Source organism: Artibeus jamaicensis, unplaced genomic scaffold (assembly GCF_021234435.1).
Source record: "Artibeus jamaicensis isolate MK-2021 breed Jamaican fruit bat unplaced genomic scaffold, CSHL_Jam_final scaffold_369, whole genome shotgun sequence".
NCBI classification, from domain to species: Eukaryota; Metazoa; Chordata; class Mammalia; order Chiroptera; family Phyllostomidae; genus Artibeus; species Artibeus jamaicensis.
This window is the reverse complement of record NW_026522042.1, coordinates 639,216-657,566: the sequence shown is the minus strand read 5'-3', so window position 1 is coordinate 657,566 and position 18,351 is coordinate 639,216. Positions and strand designations below refer to the sequence as shown.

General features: G+C 40.3%; 1 protein-coding gene across 4 annotated transcripts in view; it reads left to right on the top strand.

Annotated features, from left to right (window-relative positions):
- The window catches only part of GPBP1 (GC-rich promoter binding protein 1), a 58,674-nt gene that overhangs the window by 14,450 nt on the left and 25,873 nt on the right, over nucleotides 1-18,351 (top strand). For 3 of the 4 annotated variants that reach the window (XM_053657237.1, XM_037132701.2, XM_037132687.2), the window contains exon 3: nucleotides 13,792-13,911. In XM_053657237.1, the coding sequence (XP_053513212.1) occupies nucleotides 13,849-13,911 (63 nt within the window). In that variant the 5' untranslated portion in view covers nucleotides 13,792-13,848. Of the gene's footprint in view, nucleotides 1-5,144; nucleotides 5,252-13,791; nucleotides 13,912-18,351 lie in introns of those variants that run through there. The other variant, XM_037132692.2, reaches the window with a different exon arrangement.

The following is an 18,351-nucleotide window of genomic DNA, read 5'->3' as shown; positions in this document are numbered from 1 at the left end:
GAAAAATGTTCATGTATAGGATTGATTTGTGTGAATTGTTTATATTTTTCCCCATTTTTTGTGGAGCTATTTTGTGGATTTGTAGGAACATTTTATGTGCTGTATGTGATGAGCATTCCCCTTCCCCCAGTGTACCGTGTCCTCTGATCTCGGTTGTGTGTCACATAGAACCCATTTGTGCTTATGCATATACTTAAATGTATGTAAATATATTTTTTATCAGTTTTTTTTCGTGTCACACTTAGGCCTTCCTTCCCCCTTTGGAGACCATAAAAATTTCCCCATTTTTCCTTTAGTGACATTACTTTTTTTTCTCCTCTAAGTCTGTGATTCATTGGATGATTATTTTGAGTAAGCTTTGAGGTAGGGAGAGTTGTCCCAACTATTATCGTATTCTAAACTTCTGTATGTATTTGGTGAATGAACTTCCTGTTGTCTACTACTGTTCTTTTCATTTGTGTGTGGATGCTGTGGTGTCTTAATTATCATAGCTTTTAGATGGAGGGTGTTAGAAAGCCATGGAATCTATGGAATTAGGACAATGTACTTAATGTTTAGTTTTCAATCTCCTAATTATAGAAGGTTGATTTTCCATTGATATGCAAATTATCAAGCCCATTTTGTGGTAAGTAGTTAGGAAAGCTATATTTAAAAAAAATTTAGTGCCATAATGTAGATAAAAAGACTAGATTAAGACATAATTTGTATCTGAAACTCATTAGAAATTAGCTGTGATATATCTTGGGCACAACCTCTTTAAGCTAAGGTTGATTTTTAAATTCGTAAAATGGGGATTGATTTTTTCTTTATTTTTAAGATTTTGTTTATTTTTAGAGGGGGGAGGAAGAAAGAGAGGGAGAGAAACGCTAATGTGGCAGAGAAATGCCTATCAGTTGCCCCAACCCCTGAGCCCCTAATCCTTGAACCCACAAGTAGGCATGTGCCCTGACCAGGATGTGAACCCATGAACTTGTGCTTTGCAGGATGATGCCCTACCCACTGAGCCACACCAGTCAGAGCAAAATAGGGATTTAGGGACCTTTTCTTACTAGGAGGATTGAGATCTGTAAAGCACTAACATGGTATTTGAACATATGTGTTCAGTAAGGATTATCCTTTCCTCCTGTATAATGTTTGTCAGTTTTCCATCTCTATCTTTTTAGTCCTGAAAGTCACGATTTCTGCTAATATATGTACTGATCATTACCATTATCAAACCTTTTTTTATCTTTAATTGCCACTTCTGGTACCAGGAAGAATGAGCTAATCTCCCTCCCAATCTCCCTCCTTTCCTTTCTTGCTCACTCGTTTCTTCATAATAGCAATGTATTCTCGTGGAGAGTGTTTGGAGTTGCTACTCCGTAGATGTTTACTGACCATTATGTCATTCAGAACATAAATGTATCAAATGTTTCCGTGTGGGAAGCTTTAATTCCATGTAATGGGATTCTGTGTGTTCGTGTGTGTGTACACACAAATAAAATGCTGAATCTTTTGGTAAGTAACTTGGTGAAATGGGTTAAGATTTTTTTTGCAGGCCTTTATCTTTTTTGGTTTTTTTGTACCCCTTAAGTTTTTGCTTTAAAAAAATTATTGATTTTTAGAGAGGAAGGGGGGAGAAAGAGAAATGTTGATTTGTTGATCCATTTACTGATACACTCATCAGATGATTCTTGTATGTGCCCCAACCAGGGATGGAACCAGCAGCCAGGGATGAAACATCAGGCTTAACACAACTATCTGGCCAGGGCCTATCACTTTGATCTTTAAAAAATTTTTGGAATGACTTTAATCTTTTTCTTTCCCAGTTTTATTGAAATATAGTTGATAACATAACAGTGCACCATTTTAAGGTGTACTGCATAATTGTTTGACTTAAATAAATTTTGAAATGATTACTGCAGTAAGTTTAGTTACACCTGTCATCTTATATAAATACAATAAAAAGTGAAAGTAAACCAAAATAATTTTTTTGTGATAACTCAGGATTAGCTGTCTTAATAACTTTTGTATCTATAAATTTATGTACACATAAACACATATGTCAAGCAGTAGTGTTAAACATGGTTGTCATGTTTTACTTACATCCTCAGTGCTTATTTACCTATTTATTTTGTAACTGGAAGTTCCTTTTAAGATGTCACATACAGTGAGATTATATATATTTGTCTTTCTCAGACTTATGTCACTTAGCGTAATGTCTTCAACAGCTTCTATTCATTCACCGTCAATAGAATTTAAAAATGAAAATAGTTGCTTTATGGCAACTTAATGATTTGAATGCTTGACATTTAAAGTAGAACTTAACTAATAAGTCAGTCTTAATTTATATTTATCCTGTAGTACCAAGGTTACACTGCTACTTCCATTTCACATTCAGGACGACAGGGTTTTTTATTTATTTTCTTTTGTCATTAATATACGCAAATACGTTTTCTTTCTCCATTGCCAGAACCTCAGTTCTCAAGGACACTTTGTGTTTTTTTGTAATGGAATTTTTTTAACAGTAAGTTGTTTAGATTTTCTCTATACCTGGGACAATTTAAATAAATACATACTTTGAAAACATCTATTTATTTTTGACTTATATAGTGTAGTTCAAAGAACCTAATGATTTCAAATATTCCTTCGTCATTTTTGTGTATCTGTCACTGGCTTCTCTCTATTAACTTTTTTCCCCCTCCCCCAGAGAAGTTTTGGGATTTATTTATAAGTTCTTCTGCTTTTCTGATTTGGTATTACTGGTTTTGTGAATTCATTTCTTCTAGTTTGTTTTTAAATTATATGTAGAAGAGACTTTGTTTTTTGATTTTGTTTTTTAGTTTAATTGGATTGTGGTCAAATAATAATGCTGTTTGTTTATTTGTTTGGAATTTATTATAAAGTTTTCTTTGTATCCTAAGATGAATGTTTGAAGATACAGTTTACCATTTGATGTATAAAGTCTATTAATATTTACATGAGTATGGTTTAAGCCTTTTATATTCTTTTTATTTGCTAGATTTGTTTTGGACTGAGAAAGGTGTGCTCAAGTGTCCTATTAGTTTCTTCTATTTTAAAAAGTTTTTTCACCTGTATTTTCTGCTTTATGAAAAGTGTATAACTATATCGGGTACGTAAATACTAGAAATTATTTCAATTGTTAATTGTACATTTTAGTTGTAAAGTGTGCCTTTGTCTCCTTTCATGCTTTTCATGTTTGATGTCCTGTCAGTTCACTGGCTGATTATTTTCTTCCGCATTGTCTAATCTAATGTTAATCCTGCCCAGTGTAATTTTTATTGCAGATACTACATTTTTCTCTGGAAGTTCTGTTTGGTCTTTCATCTCTTCCATTATGTTCCTGTTTTCCCTTAGCTGAAACTCGTTTACAATAACTGTTTAGTATTACTTGTCCACTAATTACTTCAGACCTGTCAAACCTGGATATCTTTTTCTTGTTGGAAGTACTAGTTTCCTGTTCTTTTTTAAGGATCTTAAAAAAATTATTTTTAGAGAGAGGGAAGGAAGGGGGAAAGAGAGGGAGAGGAACAGGGATGTGTGAGGTACCCACACACCTCGATCCAGGGACCTGGCCTGCAACCCCAGGCAGGTGCCCCGATCCGACTGGGATCCCACGGGGATCAAATCAGTGACCTTTCTGCTCGGCAGAGCAAAGCCCAGCGGAGCCACACCGGCTCCTGGTGTGAGACGAATAGTTTTTCATTGGATGCTGAGAGTTAAGAATTTTGTTTTGTTATGTGCTAGACTTTGTTGAGCTTTACTTTTTATTTTATTTTAATCCTCACCTCAGGACATTGCTTTTCATTGCTTTTTTAGAGTGGGAGAGACAGAGAAACATTTGTGTGAGAAAAGAACATCGATATGAGAGAGAAACATTGGTCACCTTCGCGATTGTGTCTGGACCAGGGATCGAACCGGAGACCTGGGTGTGTGTGCTGACCGGCGCTTGCACCTGAGATCTACCGGTCCTCGGGCTGTTTCTTTACCCAACCGAGCCACACCCCAGAGCTGCTGTTGGGCATCACTATTTTGGGAAACAGTTAAATTACTTGAAGTTAGTTGGACCCTTTCAAGGAAAATAACATCAGGAAAAAATGTGCAAGTAAAACATTGTATTGATGGCAAGTCCTGTCATGTTAAAATTGAATTGGCTTTAATTCCCAGCCGTGGTGGAGTAACAGGGTTCCAATAGCCGGGTTTCCCCGCTCACCTGCGCAGTCTGCAAAGCCCCTCCCACACCCACCCCTGAGTGAGGTGCAAAAGGCTTGGAGACATGTGGGCGCCCCGCCGGTGTTTGGAGGGGTGACTGGCCGCAGCCTGCTCATCTGAAGGGAGAGTGGGGCGCGGCTGGAAACCTGGGCGGGGCCTCTGTGCGATCCGCGTGGCCCAGGGGCAGGCAGTGGCCGCGCGCAGAAGGAACCCCTAGTGGCCCGCGGACTCTGGACTGACTGCGTGTGTGCGCGTGCGCGTGCGTCCATGCGTAGGTACGTCCCACTGCGTGCGTGTGCTGATATATGTGCGCGCGCGCGGTTGGTTGAGTCTCTGAGGCTGAGGTAGAGTAGAGTCACGAGGGAGGGGTGGGCGCGACTATCACCTCGTGTTCGTGGGGCCGAAGAGGTTGGGGTTTGCAGCCGCCAGTGTGGAGCGACCTGCTACTGGGTGGCGAAGCGGTCCAGTCTGCGGACGGCCCGCGTCTCGGGTCGCGCCCTGCCCAGGCCGGTTTGGCGGTGTTTGAATGCGTGTCCCTCTCGTTCCCAGTGTGCGGTCAGTAACTGTCTAAAAAGCGCTGATTCCTAGTCTTTCTCCTTCCAGTTTTAGGAATCGCCCCAAACGTGCGGCTTTCCGAACGGATTGCCCTGAGGGCTTTGAGACGCCCAAAAAGCTTGGCGTCGCCTGGCCCTGTTCCTTCCGAGGTGGGTGCTCTCCTTAGTCTGCAGAAGCGGCTTTGTATTCTCGGGGTTCTGACTCGTTTGGGTCCTTTCCTGTATTTCCCTCGTGTTCGTGGTCCCTTGTGGCCTCTCTCCTTACAGCATTGGGCGCTCACTCGGTGGGCCCTTTCCGGACCATGGCTCCGGGCACTGCTCGGTTATCCTCAGCTTCGCGGACGGCAGTTTCGTTGGCTTCGCATCAGCGTGCGCTTTGTGGGAACTTACCAGCGTTGGCGAATTTCTGCGCGCCATTTTAATAGTGAAGGTGGAAGACAGTAAGCAGTCTCTTCAGTATCGGACCCTTTATTATTTCAAGGAAGGTAAAAATGCGACCGGATTGCCCCCCCCCCCCCCCGTGGGAGAGATGGCGGGAGAAATGGCGGGAAAGGGCCGAGGCCCTAGTTGGGCGCACTTTCCGTTCCTTCATTTTCATCTGTTAAGTATTTCGTAGGCCACTGCACACACGCAGTACGTAGTTTTAGGATAAAGAAGTCATGGATTTTGGGGGTGGCGGAAGAGAGCAACATCGATGTGAGACAGAGAGACGGGGGGTCGTTCCCCCACGCGCCCTGACCGGAGACAGAACTTGCTGTCTAGGTGTGGGCCCTGAGCCTGCACGGCCCGTTTAGGGGCCTGCACGGCCCGTTTAGGGGGCGGCAGACGGCGCTCCGGCCCGCTGAGCCGCGCTGGTCCAGGGCGGAAAGAAACATTGTATTTGGGGGGGGTATTAGAAAAATGACTTTTCCTCAATTTTCTGGTGTGTACATTTATATTTTTCTGCGTTCTTGGCATTTTCTCTTCCCTCCACCCCCAAAATCCATGACTTATTTTTTTATTTTAAAAACATGTACTGCATGTGTGCGGTAGCATGAAAAAGCCTTAACCAACAGATGAAAATGAACGAACCGAAGGCGCGGCAAACGAGGGGGTGCGCTGTCTCCCGCCATCTACCAACAATGTGTTGGAACCAGTTTCTCTATGTGCCAACCCTCATTACTGTATTTTTTTTTTTTAATTTTTGGTTTTGCTTTTTCTTTTTTCCTTTTTTTTTCACATTTCACTTTTTTCTTGTAGGGGTTGGGTTTGTCTATTTGAATCCTTTGCTCATTTTTAAATTGGGTTGTGTTTTTGTTGTTGAGTTTTAAGAATTTTTCACATATTCTGGATAATAGACCTTATGTGATTTGCAAATTATTCTTTCCTATTCTGTCAGTTGTCTTTTTACTTTGTAGATAATCTTTGCACAAAAGTTTTAAATTTTCATGAAGTTCAGTTTCTTTTTTCTGTTACCTACTGTTTTTGTGTCATTTCTAATAATCCATTGCCAAATCCAGGGTTATGAAGCTTTACTTCCTTTTGTTTTTTGATGGTCTTACAGTTTTAACTTTTATAGTTAAGTCTTTGATTCATTTTTGTGTTTATTTCTGTATACGGTATGACTCAGGATCCCAGTTGTCGTAGCACAATTTGTTGAAAAGACTTTTCTCTCTTCTTCGGTCTTAGCACTTCTGCTAAAACTCAGTTGGCCATACGTGTATGAATTTTTGGACTGAGTTTTATTTCATTGGTTTATAGGTCTCTCCTCATGTTAGCAGGGCACTGTTTTGATCAGTGTAACTTTGTAGTAAGTTTTAAAATAGGGAACTTGAGTGTTATAACTGTATTCTCCTTTCCCAGTATTGTTTTGGATTATGTGGGGCCCCTTGCAGTTCCAGATTAATTTGAGATTGACTTCTGTTTCTGCAGAAAAGGTTTTTGGAATTTTAATAGGGATTATGTTGAGTCTGTAAGTACCACTTTGGGTAGTATTGCTATCTTAATATTGTTTCCCAGTCCTTGAATGTGGGATGTCTTTGTATTTATTTGGTCTTTTAAATTTTCTTTCAGCAGTGTTCCATAGTTTTTAGTGAAAAAGTTTTATACCTTCATGGTTAAAAGATCTATTACTAGATCTTTTATTCTTTTGGATGTTTCCGTGAATAGAATTTCTAAATTTAGTTTGGGGTTGTCATTGCTAACATGTAGGTAAACAATTGGGTTTTCTGTGTTGACCTTATATCCTGCAACATAGGTGAACCATGCCACTTTCCACTGCCGTGGTGGAAGAGGCCAGGTAGCATTCTCATCAGCTGCCCTGTCTCTCTCAGCACCCAGTGTCTGTAATGGTGGAAGTGTTCACTGCCAGTGGCACCTGAACCTGAGGGTTGTCTGAGTGGATCACTCTTCCTGATTGTGAGCATATTCACTTCTCTGATACTAGAGATCCTGTTTATCCCTACTGTGAGGGGAAGGAAGGTTTTCATCACCTGCTGTCACTGGTCTGTTGAACCACCCTCTTTACTCTACGAGCGGTTCCTCTCCCACCAGTGCGCGCTTGTGCTTGCAGTTTGACAAGGCTCTCAGGTTCACAATCGATTATCTTGTTGGGGAGGAAATGACTGAGCAGTAAGTGTGTACACAGGGATGCAGGATGGCAGCTAGAGGTGAATCTTTTTTGCATTTGACTTCCTTGGTGTTTGGTTAGCTTCTTGGATACATACATTGGCGTGTTTATTGAATCTGGTAGGTATTGGGTTGGCCAAAGTTTGGTTTTTTCCCCGTACATTAGCTCTAGTAGTGTTTAGTTCACTTTAACTTCATCCAAAACACTTTTGTTAGATTATATTGTGAGAGCTGTCATGTCAGCGTGCATTTTTAAAAAACTTAACCAAAATTGGTGAATTTTTGTGTAGCCATTATTGACGATGGAAGAACATAAGCAACATTTTTGGCATATTGTGCTTCACTGTTTCAAGAATGGTAAAAATGCAGCTGAAACAAAGATTTGTACAGTGTGTGGAGAAGGTGCTGTGACTGATGGAACATGTCAGAAGTGGTTTGTGAAGTTTCGTGCTGGAGATTTCTTGCTGGACAGTGTTCCACAGTTGGTAGACAAGGTGAAGTTGATAGTGATCACATTGAGACATTAATTGATAACAATCAGCATTCTACCATGGAGGATTATAACCAACATACTCAAATTATGCAAATCAAATGTTGAAAATAATTTGTACCAGCCTAGTTATGCCAATTGCTTTAACGTTTGGGTTCCACATAAGCGAAAGAAACTTTGTATCTCCATGTGTGATTCTCTACTTAAATATAAGGAAAATGTTTCGTTTGTAAAACAAATTGTGATGGGCAGTAAAAAGTGGATACTTTACAATAATGTGGAACTGAAAAGACTGTGGGGCAAGTGAAATGAACCAACAACCACACCAAAGGCCAGTCTTCATCCAAAGGTAATACTGTGTATGTATCTGGTGGGATTGGGAGGGAGTCCTCTATATTGAGCTCTTTCCGGAAAACCAAATGATAAATTCCAACAATTACTGCTCCTCATCAGACCAGTTTAAAGCAGTGCATGAAAGCCTCTGGGATTAGCCAACAGAAAACACATAATCTCATCAGGACAAGGCAAGACTGCATGTTCCTTCGATGCCCAGGCAGAAACTGGCACAGCCTGGCTGGGAAGTTCTTACTCTGCTGCATCCACCAGACATCACCCTTTCGGATTGGTCACTAATTATTTTGGTCTTTAGAAAATACTTTTAATGGGAAAATTTTTAATTACGTAAAAGACTACATAGGGCCCCTGGAACAGTTCTTTGCTCAAAAAGATAACTTTTGGGAAGATGGGAGTATGAAGTTGCCTGAAAGATGGCAGTGGAACAAAACGGTGAATGTGTTGTTCAGTGAAGTCATTGCTGAAAATGAAGAAGTCTTATTTTTACCAGCCCTTTGGACAAACCAGTATTTAGCCATTATTTCCTTAGATAATTCTTTTCACCTTGTCTCTATTTTTTGTAACTTCCATTATTCATGTGCTGGTATGCATGATGGTGTCCCACAGGTCTTTTCAGCTCTGCTCTTTGCATTCTTCTGGCTCCTTACACCTATAATTTTTTAAAGGTTTTATTTATTTATCTTTAGAGGGGAAGGGAAGGGAAAGAGAGAGGGAGAGAAATATCAATGTATGGTTGCCTCTTGTGCGTCCCCTGCTGGGAACCGGCTTGCAGCCCAGGCATGTGCCCTGACTGGGAATTGAACCGTGATCCTCTGGTTTGCAGGCCCGCTCTCAATCCACTGAGCTACACCAGGCTGGGCCTTACACCTATAATTTGAAGACCTATCTTCAAGTGTCTGATTCTTCTACAGGCTCAAATCTGCTATTTAAACTGTCTAGTGAAGTTTCATCTCAGTTCTTGTACTCTTTGATTCCAGAATTTCTCTTTTGTTCCTTTCTGTAATTTCTGCGTCTCTATTGAACTTCTGTTTGTTGAAACATTGTTCTGCTGGCTTCCTTTAGCTCTTTGTACTTAAGACAGTTGAGGTCTGTGTATAGTCAGAGATAGTTTCTGCTAATTTCTTGTGAATTGGCATGTTTTTGTTTATTTGTTTATGTAGGAAATTGAACATTTTGAGTATTGCCATTTGTGGACTGTGGAATCGAATACTCTCCCTGACCCCTTCCCATCCTCAGGGCTGCTTGCTGCAGGTTGTGGTTGTGTGTTCATTCAGTGACTCTCCTGAATGGTGGTTGTGACGTCTGTGTTTTTTGGCTGGGGTAGTCTCTGACTCAGGTTGTGGTCACCTAGTGTTCTTTTTTTATTGTTGCTTTTAAGGAAAAAATACTTTAACGAAAAAATTTAAAGACATTAATGGAAAAATATGATGAACAAAAGATAAAAGTTTACATCAGGATCAGTATGTTGCTTGTGTAAAGTTTACAAATTCTCACAGCTAAGACAGGTTGTGGCACATTGTTTTGAACTTTTTTATGGGGGTTATGCTGGTTAATGTAATAGGTTTCAAGTGTCCAGTTCTGTAACACATTATGTGTATATTGTACTGTGTGTTCCTCACCCCAAGTCATGTTCTCTGTATATCACCATTCGTCCGCCTCTACTCTCAGGTTGCATCCTTTGATAAGACTCGGTAGATTCACTGGTCGCAGAAAGTAATTCCAGTGCAGTACAATAGCAGTTTAATTTCAGCTGTGCATGGAACTGGTGTTAGCAGAGTTCTTGGAACAAGAGCCAGCTTTACTGTGTTCAGTTAGTGTTTTGTTGTAGATGCATGATCAGAGCCTAAAAGGGATTTAAAAAGTGAAAGAAAAAACTCATCTTGCTTACTGTGGGGCATTTCTGTAATGCTCAGCAACACCTTTATAACTCTGCCTTAGTCCTCACTTCCTGCTTTTGCTGACTCTGAAAGACCATCCAGAGGTGAAAGCTTAGGGTTTTCAGGTTTTCTTCTGTGTGGCCATCTTGTCTTGGGCATTTGTGTAGGTTTCTAAGTTACCTAGTATAAGGGAGTTCTTTGCAATGAATAATTTCCCAAAGAAATTCTCTTTTAGACATCCCCCTCGGGCTTTGGATGTGCTGTTTAATCATTTGTAAACCTCTGTCCCAGGCAGGGTGCAGCTTGCGCCATACAGGTGTAGGTGAGTTCTCTCCGCACAGCAGCTTTTCTGTCCATGTTTTCCTCCCAAACAAAGGCAAGTGCCCCTCTTCATTCCTCCCGTGGCCCCCAGAGGGGCTGACACAGACCAGCATGACTCTGAGAAGAAGGTCTCCTCCTCTGACTCTAGAACTGCAATCCCAGGTCCCACACTGGCTGTCAAAGACTTCTACTATGCCAGGGAGACAGATGGGGGTCAAGGGCATGTGACAGAAGGACAGGAGATGGTAGTAGGACTGACTGACCCTAACAGTGTCCTTTCAGTTAATCATCTCCTTGAAGATCTTATCTCCAAATAATGGTTACGTTCTGACAATAAGAAGTTACAACTTCACCATATGAATTTGAAGGGGTTGGGGGCACAGTTGAACCCGTAACGTTTACACAGGGAAGGAAGATGGAATGAAATCATATGGCACAAAGCACCATTAAGATGAATTGGGTGGAGCTTTTGAAACTCATTTGCCTTTACTTACGCAGTGGAGTGCAATTTCTTTTTCTTTGCACCCTCCAAGGTTCCATGGCTGGGCCTTGTATGGTAGACTGACAAAAGATAGGTTACAAGAGAAAACAGGGAGGTCTTGTTCACGTTTTGGGAGTACCAGAGATGAGTAAATCAAAGTGATGGTTAGAATTTCAGATCTCTTCATAGGCTAAAGGGAGGATGGGAAAAGGGAACTTAATGGAAAAGCAGATGGCTTTTGAAGAGGTAGATAAATGGATCTTTAAGAGAATTGACAAGAGAAATGATGGTTTCTTGGGGATAGAATCCCCAAGAATACCCCAAGAAATGGTAGAATCTTGGGGATAATGCTTTTTTTTTTTTTCTTTTGGGGCGGTATCTCGGGACAAAATTGGAGTTTCTTCATGAAGATTAGGGCATTCATTGGTCTTTGTTTTGGGAGGCTCTGCTATTATGAATGGGATTTTGGGAATTCAAATGCCTTCAGAACTATTCTTATGCCAAAGTGGCATATTTTGGGGTGGTACGTCCTGATCTCAACACACTCTTGTGCAAATGCCATAATTCCACCTAGTATTTGCTCTTTCCTTTTCTCAGAACATGAACACTGATGCCATTAGCTGTTGATATTTTATTGTTTAAGAACTAGATTTAAGTTAAAATTGATAAAGACATTGCAGAAATGGATAGGCGATATTAATGGTTGTTTCAGTGATTTCAGTTTATAACTTCTCACTGAGCCATCATTTTGGATGAGACTCTTTAAAATCATTAGCTTTAAATTACTGGTTAAGTTCTGTGGAGTTTCCTGTGAACTATCATTTGATGGCAGTTATAATTTCCCATTCATGTTGCATTAGAACCGTAATCTTTAGAGTTTCAACACAAAGTTGTTGGGAAAGTAACAGTCCATCACAAATACACAGACATCACAAATAGTGTTTAGCTTCATGTCAGAATAGATAACAAAAATCCTTCATACACCCTGAAACATTTTAGGTTTGTTTTTATTTTAGAAGACTTTAAAAAAGTAACATAAGATGGTAGTGGAATTAGAATTTCTTTGCTTTTTTATTTAGTTCATTGAGATTAGGCATGCTCTTAAAATCTTGTTTGTTTCATAAGTATTTTTCTGGAATTCTGTCGGGTTTTTTGTGAACTATGTCAATATTTTTCTGTCCCTGGCTCTCATGAGCATTTTTTAAACATTTACCACAGTGAATTAATGAGTTATATCTTTTTTTTTTTTTTAAGAGTGGCCTTAATCTGGCCACTCTTAACCTACATTTTAATAGACCAGCACACTTTGGTATAGTTGAAGTAGAATATTTCCGTAATATTTTGAGAATCTTTTAAAAAGTATTTACAGTATTGATAGGACTTTAAAAAATTAGGGGCATAGCACTTGCAAAAGGAAAATGGTAGTGGTATGGATCGTTCTGTTTTTAAAAGTTTTCACGAGATTATTTGTAAGTATAAGACATTTGTTATTAAACTTGGATATTTTGATGTTTAAAAATTTTGATTTCTTCATTGACTAATAGCGTAAGCTGTATATTGAAATGAGTATAGTTGCCCACTTGGCTTTGGCCTTATTTAAAAAAACTGAATTTACTATGTTAAGATTGGGCTGGCAACTTGTAGGGCTTATTGATGCAATTTGACAGAGGCTCCCAGCAACTTAAATTTAGAATGCAGAAGATAAGTAATTGCTCAGAAACAGGGTGGGGCAAAAGCAGGTTTACAGTTGTTTGTATGGAAAATAATGCAATAAGAAGTAACTGTAAGAATAAACTAGTGTTTCATGTAATCAGAACTGTAAACCTACTTTTGCCCTGTCCTGCGTTTAAGATGGCTGTTGTGGTGATTGTAATAAAAAGCACCTTTTACTTATGGAAAGTTTCAACCGTGTAACTAGAGAGAAGAGCGTTTCTACAGCCCCTCGAACCAGCATTTGTAAACGTGTGGACAGCCATGTTTCAGTGTGAACCTAGTTGGCAGTCCGCGGTTTGTGGTGAAGCACATTGCGGTTGTGTCCGTGTTCACTGTAAGGACATCAGTGTGCATCTTTCTTTTCTATGCTGTCATCTCATTAACCATTGTGACACCTAAAATGATAAGGAATCTTTTAATGCCATTTCACATTCAGTCATATTCAAGTTTTTAATTATGTCATAATTTTCATCCTTAAGGGTAGGTTCACTTGAGTAAGGATCTGTTTGTATATAAAAGGCCCACACATTACACTTGATTGCTCTGCCTATTCAGACCTTTTATTTGTGGAAGAAACTAAATCATTTTACCTGCAGAACAGCCTGTGATCTGGATTTGATGAATTACCTCCCTCAAAATGTCCTTTTTTCAGGACATTTTATCCTCAACCTAGGTGTGTCTGGGTTGAACTTCCTGTGGAGTGGTAGCTCTATCAGATTTCACACTCCATGTAGGCTGGGGGCAAGGAGGCGTCCTAAATGCTTCTCTCTGCCTCCTCAGGACACTTGGTGTGTCATCTGTTTGTGCTAAGACTGTCACACAATCATTTTTTAAAATGAGCTTTATTGAGATAAACTTTTTACAATAAAATTAATCAGTTTTTAGCATACAGTTCGATGAGTTCTGGTGAATGTGCGCGTTTGTGTAACCATCACCATGATACCAGAGAACACTCGATAGCTCGGAAATTTCCTCCTGCCCTTTGCAGTCCTTCCCTTCCCCCACAGGCCCTGCACTCACTCCACTGGTCTAGTTTCTATCACTTTATTCTCACCTTTTCTAGAATTTCATTATAAATGGAATTTTAAAGCAGTGAGGTCGTTGTAATTTACAGGAGCTAGAGAATGAGAAGATGATTTTGGTCAGGAGCTACAGGTCTAATGCCTTCCATTTTTATGACAGGGACTTGCCATGAGGTGTTGAAGCCCTGTTTCATTGAGGCGGAGAGACTGGACCTAAATGGCGCAGCATGACTTTGCTCCAGCCTGGCTTAATTTTCCCACTCCACCATCATCAACAAAGGTACCCGTTCTCGCATCTCTTCTCTGTCTTTCTGTCTGCTTCTGCGTTTCACGTTCTGCACAGCGTAGTTAATGTAAAGGCTTAATATTGTTGTGGAGAAGTACTTTTTGTATTGCTGTGTAAGTTAGTTTATATTTAATCTGTTGGTTCTTATTATTTAAAAAGTCAGTTGTTAATATTGGATCATGTGAAACCATTCACTTCAAAGTGTCTTTTGTTACAGATTAAAGTTCCACACACTGTTTTAAGCCATACCGAATTCATGTTGCACCCTGCCTTTTTCTGTATTATTTTCCTAATAACTTGCCTTTCCTAACATTTTTTTTTAAGCAGAGGTTTTTTGAGGTCTTTCCATGTAACTGGAAGACGACTGTTTTGTATGATCAGTGAGACTTCGAATGGCACATTGCTAAAGTTTCAGGAGTGATGAGGACTTTGCAATAGTTGTTATGTATCCGGACTCACTCATCTAAGAGTTGTTCATTTTACTAAAATACCAAAACAGAATAGCTTGAATGAGGGAGCTCGGATTTGGTTAGGGTCTCTCACTCTGCTGGGCTGAAGAGCTGTCTGCCAGCCACTTCTTTTTCCCTAATACAGAGGGTTGGAGGGCGGGCCCTGCCCTCAGCCTGCCTGTTGACACAGCTCTACCCAGTGCGGGCAGTGTCACACAACACAGTGTGGGGGACAGCTGTTAGGGGGCCGTTGTATAATTTGGACGGTGGTTACCTTAAAAAGACTTGTTGGATCATAATAAATTTGGCCCGAAATATGTTGAAAAGCTGCACTTGGAGCGACAGAATTCCTAGACAATAGAATTTAATGTTTGAATGTTGATCTTAATGGTCATGTCAATTGACCTTTTTAGATACAGATGGAGTCTCTGCAAGGTTAATTGACTTGCCTGTTGTCATGTAATTAGTGTGAGCTTAGATTAAAATCCAGGATATATTTCCTATTCTTTACTCTTCCCAAAGGATTCGTTTTCTGCAGTCTGTAAGGTGATTAAACATTTTGTTTACCGTGAAATAGGGTTTGAAATTGTTAGGGAATGGAGGAGACCTCTGCTGATGAAGCCACTGAGATCACTTCTTAGTTACAGATGCTCTGTTTACCCCTCTTCCTCTTCTGTGTTGGTTTCTGGAATTTTCTTTTTAATTTTCTTCCATAAGCTGGCTCATGTATCTTTTTACTGGGTTCATTTCTTTTCCCCCCAGGCTTACTTCAGAGCTTGGATATACATGAATTTCCTATTTCCCCTTTATATCCTTTTTCTCTGAAATAAGTATAAGATTGGTTTTCATTTTTAAGCAGATCAATAGCAATTACCATCTCCTGGAATATTAGTTGCAAAACATTACAAAGTTTGAGAATAATTTTTTCAAATGCTAGTTTGATGTTGGCAGAGATTGACTTCTGTTTATGTGTGGTGACCCCTTCCTGCCATCAAGAGCCCCACCCTGGGTCTGCTCACAGGCCCTCTTGCATAGGGACAGTGGTCTGAACTTTTTTATTTCTGTTTATTTAAATGGGATGAGGGGGGGGGGGCAGTTAAGGGTTGAGGACAAACCTGGAACTAGAATTGAGCCAGCAGCTTTGTACTTTGTGGGATGGTGCCCAACTGAACCACACCAGTCAGGACCAAAGTCGTTTTGAGAAACACAAACAGCCTTTTAGTGATGCCTTTTTAAAAACTTATTCTATATGATTTATACCTTGTCTTCACCCTTTTATTTCGAAATCACTATCCATGGATTCTCCTTTATAATTGATCTCTTGTTTTCTGTTGGAGCCCTTTTAACTTTTATGCTACGTGGAACAAACAGTAATTACCATTGGGTTCTTTATTTCAACTTAATGAAAGTCATTTGTTTGAAGGGATGATGTAGGACTTAAATTAAGGGTATTTTCAGAACCAGCTGCACTTCAGTAGCTTCCTGAGTTGTGTAGGATTTTAGCCCCATCGTGTGGTGAAATGTTAAACTGCATCGATAATGTCTGGCAGAGGGCATCTGTTGGCTGTTGAATTAGATGCTCACTTGGGACCCAGTAAGAAGGAAAGTTCATGTAACATTCTTGTGTGCACTAAAAAGACACGTACCTGTGGTGCACTAATATTTTCTTTTGTGGTCTTTTGTTCTTATTCTGTTAAAAATGCAAATTGTTACTAATTTCATCATTCTTTAACAGGTTCTGACCTGCAGTTTGAAAAGTAGCATTTTTATTATTGAACAGAAATGGCTGTGGATATTGAAAAATTAGACCTCTTTTTAGATGAGCCTTGTGCAGATGTTTCTCCTCTCCATCACCTGCCTTCAGAAGCTCAGTGTGGCGATGGCAATTGGGCAGAGGTGCCCTCGTGCTGTGCGGTGGTTTGAAGAGGGGGCTGCCAGGGGTGTGGCAGTAGGAGTAGGTGGGCTGTGGGAAACAGGAAAAAAGTAGGGGGCAGTTTTTTCTTTTTAATCAAAAATAATAAAAAGCACGTGCGATTCTGCTACATTGGTCAGTACATTTTCACATTTGTATGCAGTATCCTGTCCTTAGGAGTGTGGCTGAAGTGTAGCAGTAGTGCTTTGTTGAGTCTTTCATGGTTACATTTTAAAGACAATGAGTAATACTGTATATTTCAATGCTGACAGCACTGTCAGCCTGAGCGGAAATGTGTGCTATTTAAACTTTCAGCCATTAGAGGATCAGACAATTCAGTCAGACTGGTAGCCTGGTTTGTTTTCAAACTTCTGTTTACTGTGTAGAATTTTTTGTTATTGATTCAGATATTCTAAGGAATCCAGACAAGGAATTAAAATGTGTAAGAGGGAAAGGGATAGAGATAGTCTCTTCCTTGCTCATTGTAACATCTAATCTTTCTTGAGGCATCACTACATGCCAGTCACTCTGTAAAACGTGATATGAAGGCTGCCAAGAATCCTAAGAGGTAAATATTCTGGTTTCTTTCCTCATTTACAGATGAGGGAATGAGGCTGAGAGAGATGTGTAATCTGTTCCAAAGGGCTTGAGCTAGGGTAGGAGTCCATGTGTTCCTCACTGTAAAATGTATCAGTTTAGTAACCTCCTTTTCTTGATTATTAGGTTGCAGACTAATTTGCAGAAGTGAAATACCAGGATGCTTTTACACATATGCCAGACTATACTTTTATCCTGGTTGGGTGAACACATGAAATCGCCTTTTCCTTTTAAGGATGGGTTCCAGCGTTTCTGTGCAGTCAGTACGTGGGGATCTCCAGCGCGTTCCAGGGGCCGGACGGCCTTTTGTGGGTCTCCATGGATGGTTCAGTCAGTTCCCTGGTAATGGACTCAGTTGCAGGAATGTTTGATAGATGGCGCCCAATCGCTTCTTGCATATGTTGTACCAATTTACAATCCCATCAAAATATGGGGTCCTCCCCAGTGTTGGCAATGCTGGATGTTTTCACATTTTTAATGTTTGTGAAATTGAATGGAAAATGGTAGTCTATTGAGCGTATTTTTGTGTTAGGAAGTTTCTTGTTCATATAACCCATTTCTTAGTGATTTTTAATAGCTCCTTTTACATTGAGGGATTTGTTTGTCAATATTGCACATTTTTCTAGGGAGAAGTGTAAGAAAAATGGAATGAACACTAACCCCCCATGAGAGCCACATCTTGCCATTTTGGCATAGGAAGTAAAACATTGTGTATAGAATTGAAGTGCACTGTTTACTTCTCCATAGTCCTTTTTTGGTCTTCATTTCCCCCCAGAGGTAGTCTCAGGGCTTGTTCTTCTATTATTACATATGTGAATGTCAATAAATACTTTCGTTCTGCATGTTTAAAAAATTTACATAAATGATTACCATCGATTTGTCTGCATCTTGCTTTTACAGTCATTCTGTCTTTGAGTTTTTTTTTCATGTTGATAACCTGCAGATTTACTGTGTTTGTGTGAAACTCCGTATAGTATTCTACTTTGTGCTTCTGTGCCACATTTCATTTGTCCATTGAAGTTCCGACCGTTTATGGCTGTGGGTCACTGCAGAGAGCACTGCACTGTGTACTCTTGTGACATTTCCTCGTGCGCATGGACAAGTGCTTTCTGGGCAGCACTCCTTAAGTACACAGAGTATTACCTGGGGGTTTTGTTCACCTGCGAGTTCTGATGACAGCAGTTCTCGGGAGGGCCCTAGCTCCAGCACTCCCTGGGTGGGGCGGCTCTGCCTTTTCTCTGGGCTAGACTTCAGAGCGCACGGTGGCGGGACAGAAGTTGCTGGGACTTGACTAGACTGTCGCCATGTGGTGCGCTGCTTTCTACTCCTGCATTTTGGGTAGGATTATTTACTTTTTACTGTTGCTGAAGTGTTTTCATGTTATCAGAGTTAATATTTCTGCCATTCTTTTGTTATGAGATACATCCTACTGTTCTTGGACATTGGGTCACATTTCTGTGAATTGCCTATTCACAT